At 43.2% G+C, this 21,920-nt stretch overlaps 1 protein-coding gene across 1 annotated transcript; it reads left to right on the forward strand.

Moving 5' to 3' along the window:
• Nucleotides 1-9,552: 9,552 nt before the first annotated feature.
• LOC132526483 (mas-related G-protein coupled receptor member X2-like) lies at nucleotides 9,553-10,486 on the forward strand. Its single transcript, XM_060160836.1, is given in 3 exon segments — nucleotides 9,553-9,787; nucleotides 9,790-9,942; nucleotides 9,945-10,486. Coding segments are annotated over 3 exon segments (930 nt in total).
• The last annotated feature ends 11,434 nt before the right edge of the window (nucleotides 10,487-21,920 follow it).

Raw genomic sequence — 21,920 nt, forward strand, 5'->3', positions numbered from 1 at the left:
AGAAATCTCCTACTTAAATTCTGCATGTCACTTGTACCTTTTTCAAAATGTAGTGTCTATAGTATCTTGATATTTAGAGCAAAACTTGTTTTAATATCTTGTTACACACATGAGAGAATAATGCATGTCATCTTCAGAAGTTCTGAAGAGATCATTGGCAGAAAAGATGCAGGTTTGGGCCTCCAGATGAATCTGTAACATTTTAGTTATTCACTTTTAAGGAGAGATTGGAAACAAATATGACAAAATTTGTATATATGCTTAATTTTGATGGTGAGTATGTGAATGCTTATTACATTATATTCTAGCAGTGCACTCGGTTTATAGATTTCTCTCCAGCATAACCCTGTCCTCATTCTGTGTCTTCAGTATCCATGTAGGTAGTCAATCCAACAAACTAACCTTTCAGTTTTTTTAACTTTTCATTCTGAATTAATTATAGACGAATGCGTTGCAAAAATAGTACAGAGAGTCCTGTGTACCAATAACCAAGCCTCTACCAATGGTGAAATCCTCATAAATAAAGTACATTATCAAAACCAAGAAACTTCCCTTGGTACAATAAAATTATCCACACTACAGATCTTACTCAGATTTCACCCATTTTTGCATGACTCATTTTTTATGCCACTATGTTTAATTCTAGGGCATTTTATCACGTGCATTATATTGTATAACCACCACCACTTTCAAGATATGAGACTGTTTCTTCACCACAAAAAACTCCCTTCAGCTATGTATGTATAGTCACACTGACCCCATTCCCCTTCCCAAACCCCTAGCAACCACTGATACGTTCCCCATCTCGATAATTTTGCCATTTCAGAGATGTTATATAAATGGAATAATACACTATTAAACCTTTTGATTTTGGATTTTTTCATTGAGCATAATATCCTCAGGAGCCACCCAAGTGATTGTATGTTTCAACAGTTTGTTGCTGATTTTTTTAAATTGTTGAGTAGTATTCCATGGTATAGATATACTACGTTTGGTTTCAATATTCACCAGTGGAAGGATATCTAGTTTGTTTTCAGTTTGGCTATTATAAATAAACCTGTCATGAACATTTGTACATAGGTTGTTATGTGAACAAAAATTTTCCATTCTCTAGGATAAATGCCAGGAATAGATTGCGGGGTTGTATGGTAAGTGTATGTACAATTTTTTAAGAAAATGCAAAAGGGTTTTCCAGTGTGGCTGTACCACCTTACATTCCCACCAGCAACATATGATATGAAAGATCCAGTTCCTCAAATCCTTATCAATATTTGAAACTACCAGTATTTTTTATTTTAGCCATTCTAAGAAGTGTGTAGTATGTAGTGTCATTGTGGTTTAAATTTGTACTTCCCTAATGGTGAGGAACGCCGAACATCTTTTCACGTGTTTATTTGCCACCCATGTAAGCATCTTCACTTGATGTGCCCATCAAGTCTTTTACCCTGGTTGAACCTGACTCCCACTAACTCCATGCCTGTTGCCAGGGAGCTGAGAATGGGTGAAAAACAACATCCAACTATGCCCAGCGGTTTCAGTTTCAATGTATGTCCACACACCTCAGGTATCCACTTGGCTCTGCTGAGTGATTATGTAATGTTTCTATAATTACCCTCTCCAAGGGAAATATTTCACACCATCTCTCCCCTGAAATCTCCTCTTCACTATTTTATCACTCTCAGATGATGCTCTGCTGAAAATTTCTCCATCTCCTGACACCAATCTATCAGCCAATCTGCCTCTGAGCTCATTTCTCTGCCTTTCCTGTCATGCCAGGGAACAGTTCTGCACACTCCTATCCTAAGTCATCCTTTCTACCTGTGTGCCGGTTCCCACCCTGCTCCTACACAGAAACACCTTAGACAATGATTATCTCTCCCACCTGCATCTTCAGTGATCCTTCTCTATTGGATCATCCCTGCAACATACAAACATGGTATTCTATCTCCTGGCTTAAAGACCACCCAGGTCTCCATTCTCCTCCATCCACAGCCTGATTCCTCTGCTTGCCTTTATAGCAAATCTCTTTTCTCTCTCAATCTATTTCTACATCTCTCTCCTCCTCCTTCTCCTCTTCTCCTCTTCCCTCAACTCCCTCTTTCTCTCTCTCATCTTTTTATATCTGTCTCCTCTTGGTTATATCATTAAATTTATTTTCCTTGTTTCAAAATTTTATTGTTGAAATAGCAATACATTCATAGTTTTAAAAAAATTGTTTAATGCATACATTGAAAATGGTCATTCCATTCCAGGCCTTCAGGCATCTATGCCTTCCCCACAAAGACAAATATAGTTATTATGGTTATTAGTTTTTTTAAACCTTTCCATAGATGTTTAATCTAAAACAAGTGTGTATCAATATATTTGTATGAGAAGGAATAGTATATGTAACACTTATATTATATATCATACATATATGTATGTGTATGTATAATATTTAGAATTATTCATACATATGAATATATGTATATATTCATACATATACTTATTGTTCTATGTTCTTTTTTTAACTTGCTATATCTTGGAGGTCCTTCCATATCAGGTTTGTTGCTCTTTTATACAGCTATACAGTATTCCATTGTATGGATTGACCATAATTTACACAGTATTGATAGCCATTTTGGCTGTTACTAATCCTTTTTATTGCAAATAATTCTGCATTTATGAACTTTGTACATATGTATCTTGCATATGTACAACTATAATCCTAAAATTAAATTCCTTGATGAGGAATTACAGGTAGGAAAATTATGACACTTCATATATGTTTATATATGTTGCAAGTTGCCCTTCCTGGAAGCTATATCAATCTTCACTCCCACCAGAAATGTGAGAGTGCCTCGTCCCCAGACTATACACACAGTACACTACCAAACTACTGGGTCTTTCATATTTCAATGAGTAAAAGATAACCCTGTGCAATTTTAACTTGCATCTCTCTTATTATATGTGTGGTTTCTCATTTTTCTATATGTTTGAGCCATTTTTATTTTCTAGAAATTGTGAATTTGTAACCTATAGTCATTTTCTTATTGGTTCACTGGATTCAGAATTATCATTTTACAGGAACTTTTACAAATAGGAGGAACTCTTTTTTAATAATTTATTTTTTTTAACTTTTATTCATTTATTTCTTTATTTATTGGCTGCATTGGGTCTTCGTTGCTGTGCCTGGGCTTTCTCTAGTTGCAGCGAGCAGGGGCTACTCTTCGTTGGCACGGGCTTCTCATTGCAGTAGCTTCTCTTGTTGTAGAGCACGGGGCTCTAGGCATGCGGGCTTCAGTAATTGTGGCACGTGGGCTCAGTAGTTGTAGCACACAGGCTTAGTTGCTCTGCGGCATGTGGGATCTTCCCGGACCAGGGACTGAACCCATGTCCCCTGCATTGGCAGGCGGATTCTTAACCACTGCGCCACCAGGAAAGTCCCGAGGAACTTTTTTTTTTTTTTTTTTTTTTTGCGGTACGCGGGCCTCTCACAGTTGTGGCCTCTCCCGATGCGGAGCACAGGCTCCAGACGCGCAGGCTCAGCAGCCATGGCTCACAGGCCCAGCCGCTCCGCGGCATGTGGGATCTTCCCGGACCGGGGCACGAACCCCTGTCCCCTGCATCGGCAGGCGGACTCTCAACCACTGCGCCACCAGGGAAGCCCCCCGAGGAACTCATTTTTGATATGAGTTACCAATATTTTCCCAACTTGTTACTTATCTTTTAATTATGATGGTTCATGTCACGGCAAAAATTTTCATTTATGTTCTTGTCTTTATTAATCCTTTCCTTAATGTCTTCTGAACTTTGTGCCATACTTTGAAAGTCTTCCCCGCTTTGATTTAAAAAGAATTTTCCTAAGGTTTATCCAAGTACTATCATATTTTCATTATTTATTTTTAAGTATTTAGTATATTTGGACTTAACCAAAAATCATATATAAGTATGTTTCAACTTTATTTTATTTTATGTGACCATCAGTTGCCTCAATCCCATTCATTGAATAGTTCATGTTTTACCCACTACTTTAACATACACCATTTGTCATAAATTTCCATATGCATTTGTGTCTAATTCTGAGACTTCTCCACTTATAAGCTGTTCTATGTATGGATCAGTACTGCAATATTGTACTCATTCAGGCTTTATGCTATGTTTCAATCATCCTCAGTACTCTTCTCTTTCAGAAGATGTAAATGGGGTTTATATTCCATTATTTCTTCTAACTGCTTATTTTTGCACAGAGAAACACAGCTGATTGTTTAAACAACAATATGTGGCTCGTCCACCTGTCCCAACACTCCCCTTGTCTGTGGTGGTATTTCAATTGGTGTCTGGGGGGTCCAGGAGTCCCATCCCACACCTGCTGTTCTCTCTTACACTCCCTCCACTTAGTCCTTCAGGCCACTCTTCCACTACAATCACCTTGGTGAGATTGGCAAGAACTCCAATCTGTTAATCCAAGGTCAGTTTCTTACTACCTAGCTGCTGCTGACACTACTTACTGACCAATAACTCCATCACTTGGCATTCTGAAACACTACACTTTCCTAGTTTTCCTCCTTCCCCAACACCTGCTCCTTCTCACGTTTTACTTTGAAAGCAACTTTTATCACACACTAAATTCCCATATGCATTTGTGTCTAATTCTGAGACTTTTGTTCCATTGATCAGTCTCCCTACACACGCTTTGCTCACCCAACGCCTCTTCCAGATGTCTAATGGATGGAGACCCTTCAGACCTCTTCTCTTTTCAATCTGTATTTACTTTCTGAAGAAGCTCATCTGCCCTTTTGAGGATAAGCTCCAAAAGGTCATGATCTAGTTTTGTTTATTTTTTTATTTATTTAATTTATTTATTTTTGGCTGTGTTGGGTCTTCGTTGCGGCATGCGGGCTTTCTCTAGTTGCAGCGAGAGAGGGGTCTATTCATTGCATTGCGCGGGCTTCTCATTGAGGTGGCTTCTCTTGTTGCAGAGCACAGGCTCTAGTTGAGCAGGCTTCAGTAGTTGTGGCACGAGAGCTCAGGAGTTGTGGCTTGTGGGTTCTAGAGCGCAGGCTCAGTAGTTGTGGCGCACAGGCTTAGTTGCTCCGCAGCATGTGGGATCTTCCCGGACCAGGGCTCGAACCCATGTCCCCTGTGTTGGCAGGCGGATTCTTAACCACTGTGCCACCAGGGAAGCCCCATGATCTAGTTTATAGTTGTTGTTCACACTGAAACTCCATTGCCTGAAATCATGCCTGGGACACAGTAGGTCTATATTAGTCTGCTAGGGCTGCCGTAACACAGTACCACTGACTGGGTGGTTTAAACAACCGAAACATATTTTCTCACAATTCTAGAGACTAGAAGTCTGAGATCAAGGTGTTGGGAGGGGTGGTATCTTCTGAGGCCTCTCTTCTTGGCTTGTAGATGGTATCTTCTCCTTGCATCTTCACATGGTCTTCCCTCTGTATGTCTGTGTCCTAATCTCCTCTTCTTATAAGGATGCCAGTCATATTGGATTGCTCACCCTAATGACTTCATGTTAACTAAACTACTTCTTTATAAATCCTATCTCCAAATGCAGTTATATCCTGGGAGATACTAGGAGTTAGGACTTCAACATATGAATTTGGAAGGACACAATTCAGCCCATAACAATATCCTTATTAAATATTTGCTGAATGAATCCACTGAAGAACTTTTCTGAGTATTGGGAACAGTTCCTAATTCAAACATTTAAAAAAATGACAAGCAGCTTAACTTGAGGAGTATGAAAGGAAGTCATAAAGATAAAGACTTAAATTTTTAATATCCACACCAAATGAAAATAAATAAATAAGAATTTCATGAACTGGAGAGAGGAAGATAAAGAATTACGTGTGCTGAACTCCTTCCATTTTATAAGCCTGTCAAATGATCCACTTGTTAATGCTAATAGATTAAAAACAGATATACAAGTTTACTATTCTGGGCCAATAATAATAAAAGAAATAAGAATGGAAAGTGGAATACATGGTAGCCTCTGGAGAATGGGACTCAGGGAAACTGCCACTTTGTATATATTTCTCTACCTTTTGTTAAGAAATTACACATATGAATGCATTACTGCTGTGATAAAGAAAACAAACAAAAAAGTGGGGTCAGGCCATGGTAAACTTTCAACCACCCTAAGATAGACTTTATTCTTTAGTTATAAAGCCTCACCATGAAAGTTCACGTTGCCTGACATTGTTACCCAGTCTCACAGCTATCAATTACAGGCTCCAGAACTGCAGTGACTCACTGGGAGGTGGACCAGACTGGGTAGGATGGGAGAGGCTGATAGGTGAGTGGAAGTGGGGCAAATGCTGAGAAACACCTCGATGAGGGATCATGTCTCAAACAGCCCTGGTCTCTGAAGTTCCCACAGGCCCTGCACAGGAAATTACAGGGTCTGTCCAGCATCTCGATAAGCCTTGCTTGGTCACCAGACTTCATTCCCACTCCTGTGGGCACTTCCCAATTTAGAGGACAGAGAAGTGTCCTCTGGCCTCGCTCTATCTCTGAAAGGCTCTTCTTGTCCAGCACAGGTAAGTTCTCCACCTCTGGCCAGAAGAATGGAAGAAAGGTAAGGATATATACTAAGAACTATCTTATTTCCAAAGCCAGTTATGGGTTTTGTTCTAAGTTTCCACGTCCTGTTTCCAGTTTGGGATGCTACATGCAGGGGTTCATGGTGCTTCCTTTAGGAAAAGGCAGGAGACATGGAGCTCTCTACTAGCATCTCTGGGTGCTGGTAGCTCCAACGGTGGGAGATGCAAATGGGGTCAACCAGAACTTCCCTCCCTTCTGATCCATCTCTCCACATTCTCCCCTTCTCCAACCATTCAAATCTGCTGTCTTGGAGAGAATGTTGCCTCTTACGTTAATTTAGGGAGCAAGGGAGCATGCAGACATTGCTTCCCTGAGCTGGGCTGCTGGTAACCCAGGTTCCATTGTTTACTGGCTTTTCAAAGTTCTCTTCTCTTGTGGATCCGGCAGAGTCCCAGGAGGAAACAGCCCAAACTGGTATAAGTGAGGAGTGTTTCATGAAGGGGGGCTAATGGCGAAGACAGGCAGGGGTAAGGGAAAGTGACAATGCATGGAGAAGCACCTTAAGGCAAGCAGTAGTGAAACACTGTTTCCATCCCGAGGCTTAAAAGGACCAGGGAAGGAGCAGTTACCCAGATAGTGTGAGACAGAAGAGGAGAACAGATGTTGGGGGCGGCCTGTGCACCCCCTGACTGTCTCTCACATTCTATGCTCACATGAAGATTTTTTTCCCAGGAGCTCCTCACAAATAATGAACGATGGAGCAGAGAATAGCAGGAAAGGCTGGACAGGGCTGCAGGAGACCAGGGTGTTGGGCCTGCTCTTCACAGTGACATCTCGAAAATCCTTTCACTCCTTAGGTCTCACTTACTTCCTCTATTAAATGAGAATATGACCATAGATGGTCTTTAGGGAACATGCTAGATGCTGGGGATACAACAGTTAAAAACGACAGGCAAGACTTAGTCCTTACAGAGCTTCCAGTTTGATGAGGAAAAAATATATGTCACACCAAAGAAAACAGATTTACAAACTTTTAAGTGCTTTCAGTGGGGATAGCAGAGGTCCTGGTCTTCCTCCCATATCACTTCATCGTCAATCAGGGCTGTGGGATCTTGTTCCTCTGAGAGAGCAAAAGATGGATGATTCTGCCCTTGATTCCTCCCTGGGCCACAGCAGAGGACGTACCCTCTTTCCAATTGGAGGCCTCCTGCCTCTGGATTCCAGAGCAATGGCTGCCTTTGTGAACCAGGAAAGGACTCCTCGATTCTGCTATGTGCTTTTAATTGGCTTCTACCCTCCTTCTTTGTTCCTTATATGATTGGCTGCTCTACCTCTCTGTGTTTCTGGAGTTTGCTTATGTTCGTTTTTTTTAGTTTTGTTTTTGGTTTTTTAGCCACAATACTGACTGCCATCTTGGATTTAACTTGTGAATCACTTCTCTGCTTTCCCTGCATCCACGTGTAATCAACACCACAGTGGTGGCGGGTTTGGAGGGCTGGTCAGAAGTGTGGACCCTGACGGAGCCCTGCCGGGTTCAGAGCCACACTGTGTGAGACCAGGAGCAAAACACTCATCTTTTTTGTGCTCCAATTCCATCCTCTGTAGAATGAGAACAGTACTAACCTCATAGGGTTCTTGAGAGGATTAAAGAAGACGATACTGGATACTGATAAACTCTCAATCGGCTCTCACTCCCCCAGAGGTGAGCTAGTGCTCCTTCACCAGGTGAATTCTGCAGGAGCCTCTCTGCATTCCAAGCCCTGTGCTTTTTCCGTTTCCCCTCATAGACTCACAGGCTCGTCCCACACAGAAACTCACTCAGCAAAGCAAACTCTCCGAACGATCCTCCAGGAGAGAGAATGGAGCAGGTTTACGTTGCACACACCCAGCACCCCACTTCACAGTCCCCCATGGACATCCCCAAACTTCAAATTCCTCTTTTCAGTGGCACTCAGACCTCCTCCTCACTTACTCTTCCTCCCCCGTAGGCATCCCCGTCCCAAATCCTACCTCCAAATTGTGCACCGAAATGATTCTAGGTGCTCACCAAAGCCATGTGGAGTCCTCACTTCAAAGGCACCTCAGTGGCCAATGTAAGTTATTTGGGCACAAATATGTCATTCTTCCAAATGCACGCGCAGCTCTCCACAAAAAGAATGAGATTTTCTTCATCTTGTTACATGTGTGTCCTAATGCCCTTAATTATATATATATATATTTAACTTTTATTCCAAACCTTCCACTTCATTAGACTCCTGATTTACTCATTCATTCATTCATACACTGTATGAATATTTATTGAGAACACACTGTGCCACACACAGAGCTAGGCACTGGGGATATAAAAAGTGCTCCTGTCTTCAGAGAGTTGACACACTGAGCCGTTTCTAACCCACCTGACCTGGCCATCCTCACACCTGTCCTAGCAAGAGATCACATTCTTCTCATGTCCCTAAAGCTGGGTCTTCTTTCTCCTTAGTGAATGGGTCACTCTTAGTCATGAGGGTGGCCCCCTATCATCTCTGTGTCTTTCTGATTTCATGCACCTGAGAGGAAATTTCTGGCCCAGGACAGAAGTAATGTTCTGGCCCATCACCCTCTCCTGGACTCTCAGATTCTATCCCATTTACCTTCGTTCTTCAGGAAATTCTAGGGACATGACATAACCTCTGGACAATGCATTCTGGTGGGGGGACTACAGCACGTTCCTATGTCAGTAGAGGGTCCATGTTGCGGTAGAGAGAGCCCAGGCATTTGAGTCAGAGGGAACTGGGTTTGAATCCATTTTCCAGGTCTCCAGGGCTGTGTGGACGTCAGTAAGTATCTTAATCTCTGCAAGGCTCCAGTTCCCTCCTCTGTAACACAGGGACAGTAATTCCCACCTAGCAGGGTGGCCGTGAGAATCTGTGATCGCACAGCAGGTGCTGACATTTTGTGTCAGAAACCTCCAGCAGAGGGTTTCTGAGTTTGGATCCAACCACCCCAGCCTGGGAGACCGAACTCATACTAATGAATCACAGTGACCAGGCCCTTTCTAAATGTGACGTACTGACCCTGACCCTGCTCTTGCTGAATATCATCTCTGCCCTGGGAGGACTGGCAAGAAACTCAGTTGTGCTGTGGCTCCTGGGCTTCCGCCTGTGCAAGATCTTCACCATCTACATCTTCAACCTGGCGAAAGCCAACTTCCTCTTCCTCAGCGGCCAGATTACAGGTTCCCCGGAGACACGCATCACTTCCTGCCACAACCCTACCCCATCGTTCTCAGCCTTGCGCCTATCTTTGCCTACCTCTCAGGCTGGAGCTTTCTCAGTGCCATTAGCACCAAGCGCCACTTGGCTACCCTGCAACCCAACTGGTGCCGCTGCCGCCGCCCCAAACACATCAGCTGTCGTGTGTGTCCCTCCTGCTGGGCAACCTAAAAGGGAATTACTGTGACCTGTTTAGGGATTTTGACGATGACCGGTATCCACTATTTGATTTCATCATTGCTGGGTGGCTGATTTTCTTATTGGTGGTTCTTGCTAGCTCCAGCCTAGCCCTGCGGATCAGGATCCTCTGTGAGTCCCAGCGGATGCAGCTGACCAGGCTCTACGTGGTCATCCTGCTAACAGTGCTGGTCTTCCTCCTCTGCAGCCTCCTCTCAGGCATCCAGAAGTTTCTGCTAGACTGGCTTCAGAAGGATTTCAATGTGTCCTTATATTATTTTAATATAGGGATGATCCTGCCTAGCAGTGCCAACCCCACCATTGGCTTTTTCGTTGGCTCCTTCAGGCATCAGAGGCAGTGGCGGCTGCCCCTCAAGTTGGTTCTCCAGAGGGCTCTGGAGGACAGAACTGAGGTGAAGCAAAGGGGAGAAAGCCTTCCTCAGGAAACCGGGGACATGTCAAAAGTGGTTTCATGTAGTGATGCTGTATCAACCAGGGTTCAGTCAGAGAAGTAGTACTTATAGAAGAGTCTCTATATAATTTTGTAAATATACATATATTTGACCCTACACAGTTGTAGGTTCTGGTTAAACTGTCTCTATAAGGCTGTTGTCTGTCTGATGCTAGAGCTTGAAGCCTGCAGGACAAGTTAGAACCCATGAGCGTGAGCTAAAACCCATGAGAACCAACCGGAACTTGTGTCAGCCTCTCTCAGCACTGGCAATTTTACTGAAGTCTGCAGAAGTTGACTCCCTTAATCATGGAGCTAACCACACACCTGGTCCAGGAGTCAGAGAACCTGCAGGAGTATCCAGGGGAAGGTGGAGCAGCTGCAAGGCCAGCTGCTGCCTTAGGCCAATGAGATGAGCCAACAGAGAAGCAACAACGCACATGAACATCCTGGAGCACCAGCACTGACCTTCCACACATAAAAACAATAGGGCTGCTGCTTCCTTTCCAGCCACATCTTGTGCAGACTGTCTCTTGATGCCCACCCTAAGAGGAAACATACATGGAAGGAAGTTCTGGCAAATGTAGTTCAGCCTAGACAAGTTGACACTTTCAAACCCATCACAGTACATCCCTGTCAACTTGGCACCCATAACCACCTCCCTAAACCATAGTTAATTTCAAATGAAGATAATAAAGCAGTCAAGCTTCTCCCTAACATGACGTACCTGTCCCACAATATCTGAAATATACTAACCTTTTCCCCAAAAGAGGATACAACTTTTTGTGGATTACTGACCATTTATTTCTTTTTTCTTTGAAGTATATTTTCTATCTATTTTTATTGGGTTGTTTATCTCTTTATATTGATTTGCTCAAGTTCTTCGTATATTCTAAATAAAATCTTTTGTCAAATTTATGTATTGGAAATATTTTTCCTCAGTCTGGGGCTTGCTTATTTATTTTTAAAATATCTTTTATTGGGCAGTGGATTTTGTTTTTCATGAAATCTAAGTTATCAGTTTTCACGTTTTATGTTTAGTGCTTTATGCTTTCTAAGAAATCTTTGCCTACTCCCAAGGAAACAAAGGTATTCTCCAATACCTTTCTTCTAACAGCATTATAAATTTTGCTCTTACATTTATTAACTTCTGTGCAGAGTTTGAGGCAGGGGTCAAGGTTCATTTTTTCCCATCAGTCATCCAGTTGTTCCAATACTACTTGTTGAAAATACATCCCCCTCATTTAATTATTTAGCCCCTCTGTCAAAAACTATACTTATAAGCATGGGACTATTTCTGGATGTTCTGATCTGTTCTATTAGTCTACTCCACGAGTCAGCAAACTACAGTCTATGTGCCAAATAGACAGTTCCTTTTTTTTTGTAAATAAAGTTTCATTGGAACATAACTATGCCTATTCATTTACATATTTCCTGTGGCTGCTTTTGTGCTAAAACAGCAGGGCTGAGTACTCAAAGACTAAAGTATTCACTATCTAGCCCTTTCCAAAATAAGTTTGCTGATCTCTGGTCTATTTTTATTTTATTTTATTATTATTTTTTATACAGCAGGTTCTTTTTTAACATCTTTATTGGAGCATAATTGCTTTACATTGTTGTGTTAGTTTCTGCTGTATAACAAAGTGAATCAGCTATATGTATACATATATCCCCATATCCCCTCCCTCTTGTTTCTCCCTCCCACCCTCCCTATCCCATCCCTCTAGGTGGTCCCAAAGCACCGAGCTGATCTCCCTGTGCTATGCGGCTGCTTCCCACTAGCTATCTATCTTATATTTGGTAGTGTATATATGTCCATGCCACTCTCTCACTTCCTTACCCTTCCCCCTCCCCATGTACTCAAGTCCATTCGTTATGACTGCGTTTTTATTCCTGTCCTGCCCCTAGGTTCTTCAGAAACATTTTTTTTTTTTAGATTCCATATATATATGTTAGCATACGGTATTTGTTTTTCTCTTTCTGACCTACTTCACTCTGTATGACAGACTCTAGGTCCATCCACCTCACTACAAATAACTCAATTTCATTTCTTTTTATGGCTGAGTAATATTCCATTGTATATATGTGCCACATCTTCTTTATCCATTCACCTGTCAATGGACACTTAGGTTGCTTCCATGTCCTGGCTATTGTAAATAGCGCTTCAGTGAACATTATGGTACATGACTCTTTTTGAATTATGGTTTTCTCAGGGTATATGCCCAGTAGTGGGATTGCTGGGTCATAGGGTAGTTCTATTTTTAGTTTTTTAGGGAACCTCCATACTGTTCTCCACAGTGGCTCTATCAATTTACATTCCCACCAACAGTGCAAGAGGGTTCCCTTTTCTCCACACCCTCTCCGGCATTTATTGTTTGTAGATTTTTTGATGATGGCCATTCTGACTGGCGTGAGGTGATACCTCACTGTAGTTTTGATTTGCATTTCTCTAATGATTAATGATGTTGAGCATCCTTTCATGTGTTTGTTGGCAATCTGTGTATCTTCTTTGGAGAAATGTCTATTTAGGTCTTCTGCCTATTTTTGGATTGGGTTGTTTGTTTTTTTGATATTGAGCTGCATGAGCTGCTTGTATATTTTGGAGATTAATCCTTTGTCAGTTGCTTCATTTGCAAATATTTTCTCCCATTCTGAGGGTTGTCTTTTCATCTTGTTTATGGTTTCCTTTGCTATGCAAAAGCTTTTGTTTCCTTAGGTCCCATTTGTTTATTTTTGTTTCTACTTCCATTTCTCTAGGAGGTGGGTCAAAAAGGATCTTGCTGTGATTTATGTCATGGAGTGTTCTGCGTATGTTTCCTCTAAGAGTTTTATAGTGTCTGGCCTTACATTTAGGTCTTTAATCCATTTTGAGTTTATTTTTGTGTATGGTGTTAGGGAGTGTTCTAATTTCATTCATTTACATATAGCTTTTCTCTGGTCTATTTTTAAACCAACACCCACTGTTCTGATGACTGTAGCTTTGTAGTAAGTCTTTTTTATTTTTTTGTCTGCATTGGGTCTTTGTTGCTGCATGTGGGCTTTCTCTATTTGTGGCGAGCAGAGGCTACACTTCGTTGCAGTGTGCGGGCTTCTTATCGCGGTGGCTTCTCTTGTTGTGGAGCACGGGCTCTAGGCATGCAGGCTTCAGTAGTTGTGGCACACAGGCTCAGTAGTTGTGGCTCGCGGGCTGTAGAACTCAGGCTCAGTAGTTGTGGTGCATGGGCTTAGTTGCTCTGTGGCATGTGGGATCTTCCCGGACCAGGGCTCGAACCCGTGTCCCAGGGAAGCCCTGTAGTAAGACTTAATATCAGGTAGTGTATGTCCTCTAACTTGGGGGAGGGGGTTATTTTAGCTTTTGCACTTGCATATAAATTTTAGAGAAACTTCGCAATTGCTATAAAAGTCCTGATGGGATTTTCATTGTGTTGAATCAATTAATTTGGGTATAATTGACATCTTAGAATGAAGAGTCTTTGGGGACTTCCCTGGTGGTGCACTGGTTAAGAATCCACCTGCCAATGCAGGGGACATGAGTTCGATCCCTGGTCTGGGAAGATCCCACATGCCACAGAGTAACTAAGCCTGTGCGCCGCAACTACTGAGCCTGTGCTCTAGAGCCCATGAGCCACAACTACTGAGCCTGCGTGCTGCAACTACTGAAGCCCATGCACCTAGAGCCCGTGCTCTGCAACAAGAGAAGCCACTGCAATGAGAAGCCCGCGCACCGCAACGAAGAGTAGCCCCCGCTCGCCGCAACTAGAGAAAGCCTGCGCACAGCAACGAAGACCTAATGCAGCCAAAAATAAATAAAATTTCTTTTAAAAGTCTTTGAATTCATAAAAATGGTATATCTTGCTATTTATTCAGATCTTCCTTAATTTTTCTCAGCAACGTTTTGTAGTTGCTACCATACAAGTCTTGCATACCTTTTATCAAATTAGTTATTTTAAGTTTTCTGATGCTATTATATACATTATTTTTTACTTCATTTTTCTGATTGTTCATTGCTAGAATATAGGAATACAACTGAGAGCAAACTGACTGGATAGGAGGCTCCTGACTTTGGCTCCTCCCGCAGAGGATCAATTCCCTCTGAGAGAAATCCAGAAGTGAGTTGAGTGACTCCTACACATCAGGCAACTGAGAAAATGTGAAGAATTTATTTTTGCTCATGAAAAAGAAGGAAAGAAAAAGAGAAAAAAGATGAGGAGAGCTAGAAAGATGGCAGATGGCTAGCTGGGTACCAGGAAGCATAAAGGGCCAGTGAGAAACCTCTCATGAGGGAGGGCTGAAAGGATACTTTAGAACAAAAATGTATAATATTTACACACAGATGATTTGTTTATGTGATATAACATATGGCTCTTTCCATGACCTCAAATCTTCAATGACGTCTACACCACACTTACAAATATAAATGTGGGTACGGTTGTGAGTAGAGAGGGGAGCTGTGTGTGCGCACGTGTGTGTGGGTGTGTGTAAATCCAGTTAGATGAACCTCCCTATAAGAAGATACACTAGAGAAAAAAAAGAGACCAACTATAAACTAGATCCTGGAGACAGAGGTAATGTAAGAATGCAAGACCCCAGATGACACCTGGGTCATCCATGGCAGTATAAATTAAACATGGGGGAAAAAAAAAAAAGGACACACAGAGTTGGGGACAAAGTGATACCAGAAATGAAGCTGAAGTACTGATCATTCAAATCCCTTAGGACTGTCTGTCCAACATGAGGACCAAAGTCTTGTCAGTCACACATTCATGATATATAAATAGGCCATTTCCCAGGGGAACTGCAATTGTACTTTGCACCAAGATCAGATGTACTTTGCCCTCAGGACACTCCCCTAACTCAACATTCTCAACCACATCCTAAGAAAAGACACAAGCATGAGCTTCTGCAATGACTTCTGACACCAACTATCCGGAGTTAGGCCAGACTTCACAGGTGAAGGGCACCGTCCTCACAAGACTGCTCTCATTTTGGACACCAGCCACAATTTCAGAGGACCCCTGGCCAACATCACTCTTGGGGCAGCTGGCTAGAAATTCAGTGGTTTGTACTATCCCCTCAGCTTCAATAATTCTCTAGAATAACTCAGAAAACTCAGGAAAGTTCTATGCTTATGATTACATTTTTTTACAGCAAAAGGATACAAATCAGAATCGGCCAAAAGGAGAAGCATATAACGGGAGGTCTGGGACAGTCCCATACATGAAGCTTCCATCCCCCTCGAGAATGCGTCACCATCCTGGCACACCAATGGCTGGTAATATGCAGAGTATTGCCAACTAGGGACGCTCACATGAGCTTCAGAATCCAGAGTTGTCATTGGAGCTACATTATATAGGCAGGATTAACTGACTCATTGGTCATGTGGTTGAACTCAATCCCAGGCTACTCCCCCATCCCAGGACTCAAAGCCCCAACCCTCTAATCACATGGCTGGTCTTTCTGGCTTGGCCAGCCCCCATCCTGAGTCATCTAGTTAGCATAAATTATCCAGGGCTTACCATCAGTCACCTCATTACCATAAACTATCAAGTATGGTCTAAAAGACCCACCATGAATAATAAATACACTGCTATCACTCTGAAAATTCCAAGCATTTAGATGCTACCTCCCAGGAGCCAGGGACAAAGGCCAGCCAAATTTTTATTACACAGCCTCTCATTGGTTACTTCTAACAACAGCTCTCAATCTAGAATGTTGGCACCAGACGAAAGCACAAATCAGAAAAAAAAATCACTCTCGATGGAGAACTGTAGCTGGCTGTTTATGCTGGAACAACTGAATCCCCCTCTCTAAATTATGGGGACAGGGCCTCAGCCCAGCCCTAGGACAGCATCTGGAAAGTGAAGTAGGAACAGGATTCAAGGTTAGCTCAGAGGAGAGTGTGCTAAGATCAAATATTGGCTAAAAGGTAGGGGATTAAGAGGTACAAACTAATAGGTATAAAATAAGCTACAAGGATATATTGTACAACATAAAGAATATAGCCAATATTTTATAATAACTATAAATGGAGCAAACCTTTACAAATTAAATTGCTATAGTGTACATCAACTATACTTCATTAAAGGAAAAAAGATCAAATATTGGCCCCTCATGCAACAACCCTTTGTGTAAACTTGGGTGAACCCCTCCCCCCTCTGGCTTCAGCATCCCCTTCCATAGAAGGAACGGCTTGGATGACAGAGGCTCCACATACCTTCCACTCAGGGATTAGATGGTTCTACACTTTCAGTGCTGGCAGAGAGCCGGATCTTAGAATATGTTGGCAGCTTAGACCTTCTGTCCCTTTGCCTGGCATCCAAGGAGTCAGATTTCCTCTTACTTGTTCTCCACTCTTGCAAGGCAGCCCCCTCCTTACACATATATTCACTTCTCCAGTTGTTGAGAGTATCTCTTTCTGGGTGACTACTCCTGGTTCTAGGTTTTATCTGCGAGTTCAAGCTGGATTGTAAATGAAGCACACTCAGAACGCCATTGAAAGCCTCCTTCGGGGGCTTCCCTGGTGGCGCAGTGGTTAAGAATCCACCTGCCAATGCAGGGGACACGGGTTCAAGCCCTGGTCTGGGAAGATCCCACATGCCGCAGAGCAACTAAGCCCGTGCACCACAACTACTGAGCCTGCCCTCTGGAGCCCGAGAGCCACAATTACTGAGTCCGCGTGCCACAACTATTGAAGTCCTCACGCCTAGAGCCCGTGCACCACAATTACTGAAGCCAGCATGCCTAGAGCCTGTGCTCTGCAACAAGAGAAGCCACTGCAATGAGAAGCCCGCGCACCGCAACGAAGAGGAGCCCCCGCTCGCCGCAACTACAGAAAGCCCGTGAACAGCAACGGAGACCCAACACAGCCAAAAATAAATTAATTAAATTTTTTTTAAAAAGCCTCCTTCATCTGGTTTCCCCAGCTTCCCTGACCTTAATTTCCCAGGTGATCACAGCCTCCAGTCACTTTATCTGTGCCTCAGCTCAGCCAGCTGTGACCTGTAATAGTTCATCTTCCTCTCTCATCTCCGTGTCAAACTAAATTTAATGTGTCTTCATCCTTTATTCTAGTGCAGTCATCAACAAACATTTTCTGTAAATGGTCAGATAGAAAATATCTTAGGCTTTGTGGGCCATAGGGTCTCTGTTGAAATTACTCAACTCTGCCACTACAGCATGAAAGTAGCCATAGACAATAACTAAGCAAAGGGGTGTGGCTGTGTTCCAATAAAACTTTATTTACAAATACAGTTTGTGGGCTGGATCTGGCACCCAGGCTGTCATTTGCCAACCCCTGCTTTAGTGAAGCAGGTTCTCTGGGGATCATGGAACACACATTTGTTTGGGGGGGAAATAACGATAACAGTTACCATTTAGTTGAATCATATGTGTCATCTCATTTCATCCTCATAATCACACTGAGAAATGAGTGGTGGGAATTAGAAAAGGCCTTGAGCTCTATTGCCAGGTTGGTATGAGTGAAAATCGTGAATACAGGGAGATCCAGGAGCCAGAGGGCAAGGGCACAGCTGGCATTTGGGCTGATAATAGACAACAATGATTATGCACCCGATATGTGCCAGGCACTAGGTACATTGCTCTCATTTCATGTCCACAATTACCCTAAGAGGTGGATGCTAATATCATCCTCTCTTTTTAGACAAAGAACTAGGCACAAAGCATTAACAGAGATCATACAGCTTTAAGTTTAGAGCCCAGATTTATTCCCAGACAGCCTATGTACAGAATCCCCAACGGCCAGCCCTACGCTCTCCTGCTTCCGCAACTGTCCTTCAGCTGGGCTACACAAAAAGGAAAAAAGTTATAATTTCTAGTCCACAATAAAACAAAATAGACAACCAAAATTATGTGGTGTGTATGTATTTGAGTGTTTATGTGAGTGTCTGTGTGTGAGTGTACGTGAGCACGTGGGGGTGGGGGGGAGGACGTTGAATTGACCAAAAGGTCAATTTCAGACACACCATGGAAGAATGGTCAATAGCCTTGAACTAGAAATAGGTGGATGCAAGTCATTGGGAAAAGGAAACAGTGTCCAGGACTCTTTTCTCCCTAGAAATGCAGCCATGGAGGCAATCAGCAAAGGACTGTCATAGGAAGGAGGCCTTGGGTGGAAAGAACATCACAGAGTCTGAGGGCCAACAGTTGGCAGAAACAATGAAGGGCACTTAATGAGACCTTTCGGTGAGACAAGGTCATTCCTTAGAGGACTGGCCTGCTCACTTACAGTCCATGGTGTGAATTTGGTCAGCCAGTCTGAGAGTGTTGTACATATGCTTAGAACTATTCTGATGTCCCTGTGAGCACAAATAATTGTTGGTCATCTGCTGTATGAAATGTCCATTATTGTCCCCATTTCACAGAGTTGAATGCTTGGAGGGAACGAAGCCATATAGAAAGGCGGACCAGAAGAGAGAAATGTTCTGGTTATCCTAATCAGATCTGGCACTGTCAAGGTTGCCAGCACCCAAAGCTGTCAGGGGGAAGCTTCCTATCTCCTGTCTCTTCCTGAGGGTGTGCCATGACCCCCACATACCCCACCCCAAGGTGGAGCCATAAGGATGTGGACTAATTGCAAAAACTATCACTGGCTTTGAAAGCAAGATCATTAAGCAAATTCTTACCTTTCCTCTATTCTTTTCACCAGAGGGGGTGAGCAGACCCTGTTGAAAGGGAAGAACTTTTCTGAGATAGGCAGAGCTAATCTCAGAGGTTAGCTCTTTGCCTTCTCAAAGGGTAACTATGTTACCAACCAGGGTTCTTGGACTCCTTAATCAATAGAAACTGATAAGAGGCCAGACAAGAGATTCAGGCAAGGCTGTACTGGGACTCATGCTACGGCACAAGGGATCGAAAACAAGTAACAGGTTCCCTTGCTCGCTCGCTGAAAGGGGGCAAGCTGGTCCCTTAAATGGGGTGAGGGTAGGGGTGGACCCCATGAATCAGGCTAGAGGGATGGCTTAGGTGGTCTGCCCACCCCCCTGGTGGTGCTATGTGCAGGGATCATGGGCAGTACCCTGCTTTTGATCCCAACACCTTAGAAGTGGCAATTGGGTTTTTGGTCTTTTTGTATATTGTTGTTCATAAGTTGCCCCAGCTGCACATGCATGCAGTTATTTTCAGTCCCTTGTAGTTTCTTTGTATTCCGTTGCTCAAGGAGGCATTTGTCCAGGTGTGAGCACTGCAGCAAAGGGTCCCAGGTCCTAGCCTGTCTCAAATGCAGGAGCTGCAGTGGAAACTGGTGCCTGAGGAAGGCTTATCAAGATGCAGGATAGCCCTTGTAACTTCCTTCCTAGGGCCCCACTGGTCACTAGAGGCCCAGATTTGCTGGACACACAAAACCTCACAAGATGTTAGTCAACTTCTACCTCTGCCCATCCCCGCCCACCCAGTACCCTTCTTGTAGAGAATCACTGTTCTAGAATCTTCAGTAAATAGTGAGTCTAGGCGGCCCTGCCAAGGGATATATGAGCCTGTAGCAGGAGGTTCTATAACTAAAGGATAAGTGCAGTCATCTTTGCTTGGCATTCAAGGTCCTCCATGGCCTGGCCCACACTATCTTTTGCTTTGTTTTGTTTGGACTGTTTTCTTTTTATCATAGAAGTAACATACACACAGATTTGAAATATTTTCTTAAAATGACACAGAATTGCATATAATCAGAGATAAAAGCCCTCCCATTCCAACCCCCAGGGGGAATCACTGCTTATAGTTTCCATGCTTAATCTTTAGTAGTTATCTTTCTAACTTTAAATGATAATACAAGTTAAGTTCACAGTTCTCAATATCAGGCACAGTCCACTGACCCTTCTTACAAAAGATAAAGGATGTAGCACATACATCTTTCAACTCAGGATCCTTATCAGCACTATATTTTCAGTCTGTCAAGGGCCAGGAAACGTTTTCAGTCTTATGTCCTAGGTCTTCCCTTTAAGGACTTCAAGTTGTACCCTAATTAAGCTACTTGTCATTTTTTAGAAATTTATTTAATAATTAAATATATCAAACTTTGAGAACTTTAGTCAAGTTTGACACAATAGACCAGGGGTCCCCAACCCCTGGAACTGGGCCTCGCAGCAGGAGGTGAGCGGCAGGCAAGCAAGCAAAGCTTCATCTGTATTTACAGCCGCTCCCCATCGCTCACATTACCGCCTGAGCTCCACCTCCTGTCAGATCAGCAGCGGCATTAGATTCTCACAGGAGCGCAAACCCTACTGTGAACTGCACGTGTGAGGGATCTAGGTTGCGTGCTCCTTATGAGAATCTAATGCCTGATGATGTGAGGTGGAGCTGAGGCAGTGATGTTAGTGCTGGGGAGCGGCTGCAAATACAGATTATCATTAGCAGAGAGGTTTGACTGCACAGAGACCATAATAAATCAATTGCTTGCAGACTCATATCAAAACCCTATCAGTGTGACTTCCCTGGTGGCAGAGTGGTTAAGACTCCAACTGCCAATGCAGGGGACACGGGTTCGATCCCTAGTCCGGGAAGATCCCACATGCTGCAGAGCAACTAAGCCCATGTGCCACAACTACTGAGCCTGCATTCTAGAACCCACATGCCACAACTACTGAAGCCTGAGCGCCTAGAGCCTGTGCTCCGCAACAAGAGAAGCCACCGCAATGAGAAGCCCATGCACCACAATGAAGAGTAGCCTCCGCTCGCTGCAACTAGAGAAAGCCTGTGCGCAGTAACGAAGACACAATGCAGCACGCCCCCCCCAAAAAAAAGCCCTATCAGTGAGTGGCAGGTGACAATTAAGCTGCATCTGGTGGCAGGCTTTAAGTCAGAATCCAACACTTATTTCAGTCTATGCATGGCCCACCCATTATTTTATTTACCACTTCTGTCCGCGCCTCTTTCCTGCACTGCACATTTGTCTCAGTCACAGTTTTGGTAAGCTCACAAGCTAACCCTAGCCAAAATGAGTAAAAAACAAAGAAGCAAATGAGAGCTTCTTTGAAAAGAGGCAAAGACCCAATGATAAGACAGCAGGAGACTCTAAGACTGCCAACAAAAAGAAAGCTGCATTTAAAAGAAAATACCAAGAGTCCTACTTAAATTACAGGTTCCTTGCAACAGGTGATTCACATTCTCCAAGCCTGCTTTGTATAATATGTGGCGACCGGCTATCCCATGAAGCCATGACATCTTCAAAACTGATTTGCCACATGGAGACCAAGCACCTTGCATTAAAAGACAAGCCTCTGGAGTTTTTCAAAAGAAAAAAAATGTGAACACGAAGAACAGAAGCAACTACTGAAGGCCACCACTTCATCAAATGTGTCTGCAATGAGAGCATCGTTCTTAGTGGCTAACCGCATTGCTAAAGCTAAGAAGCCCTTTATTATTAGTGAAGAGTTGATCCTGCCTGCTTCTAAGGACATTTGTCGTGAACTTTTAGGAGAGGCTGCAGTTCAAATGGTGGCACGTGTTCCTCTTTCGCTAGCACCATAACTAGATGAATTGATGAAATA

The sequence above is a fragment of the Lagenorhynchus albirostris genome, chromosome 9, assembly GCF_949774975.1.
Source record: "Lagenorhynchus albirostris chromosome 9, mLagAlb1.1, whole genome shotgun sequence".
Lineage (NCBI taxonomy): Eukaryota > Metazoa > Chordata > Mammalia > Artiodactyla > Delphinidae > Lagenorhynchus > Lagenorhynchus albirostris.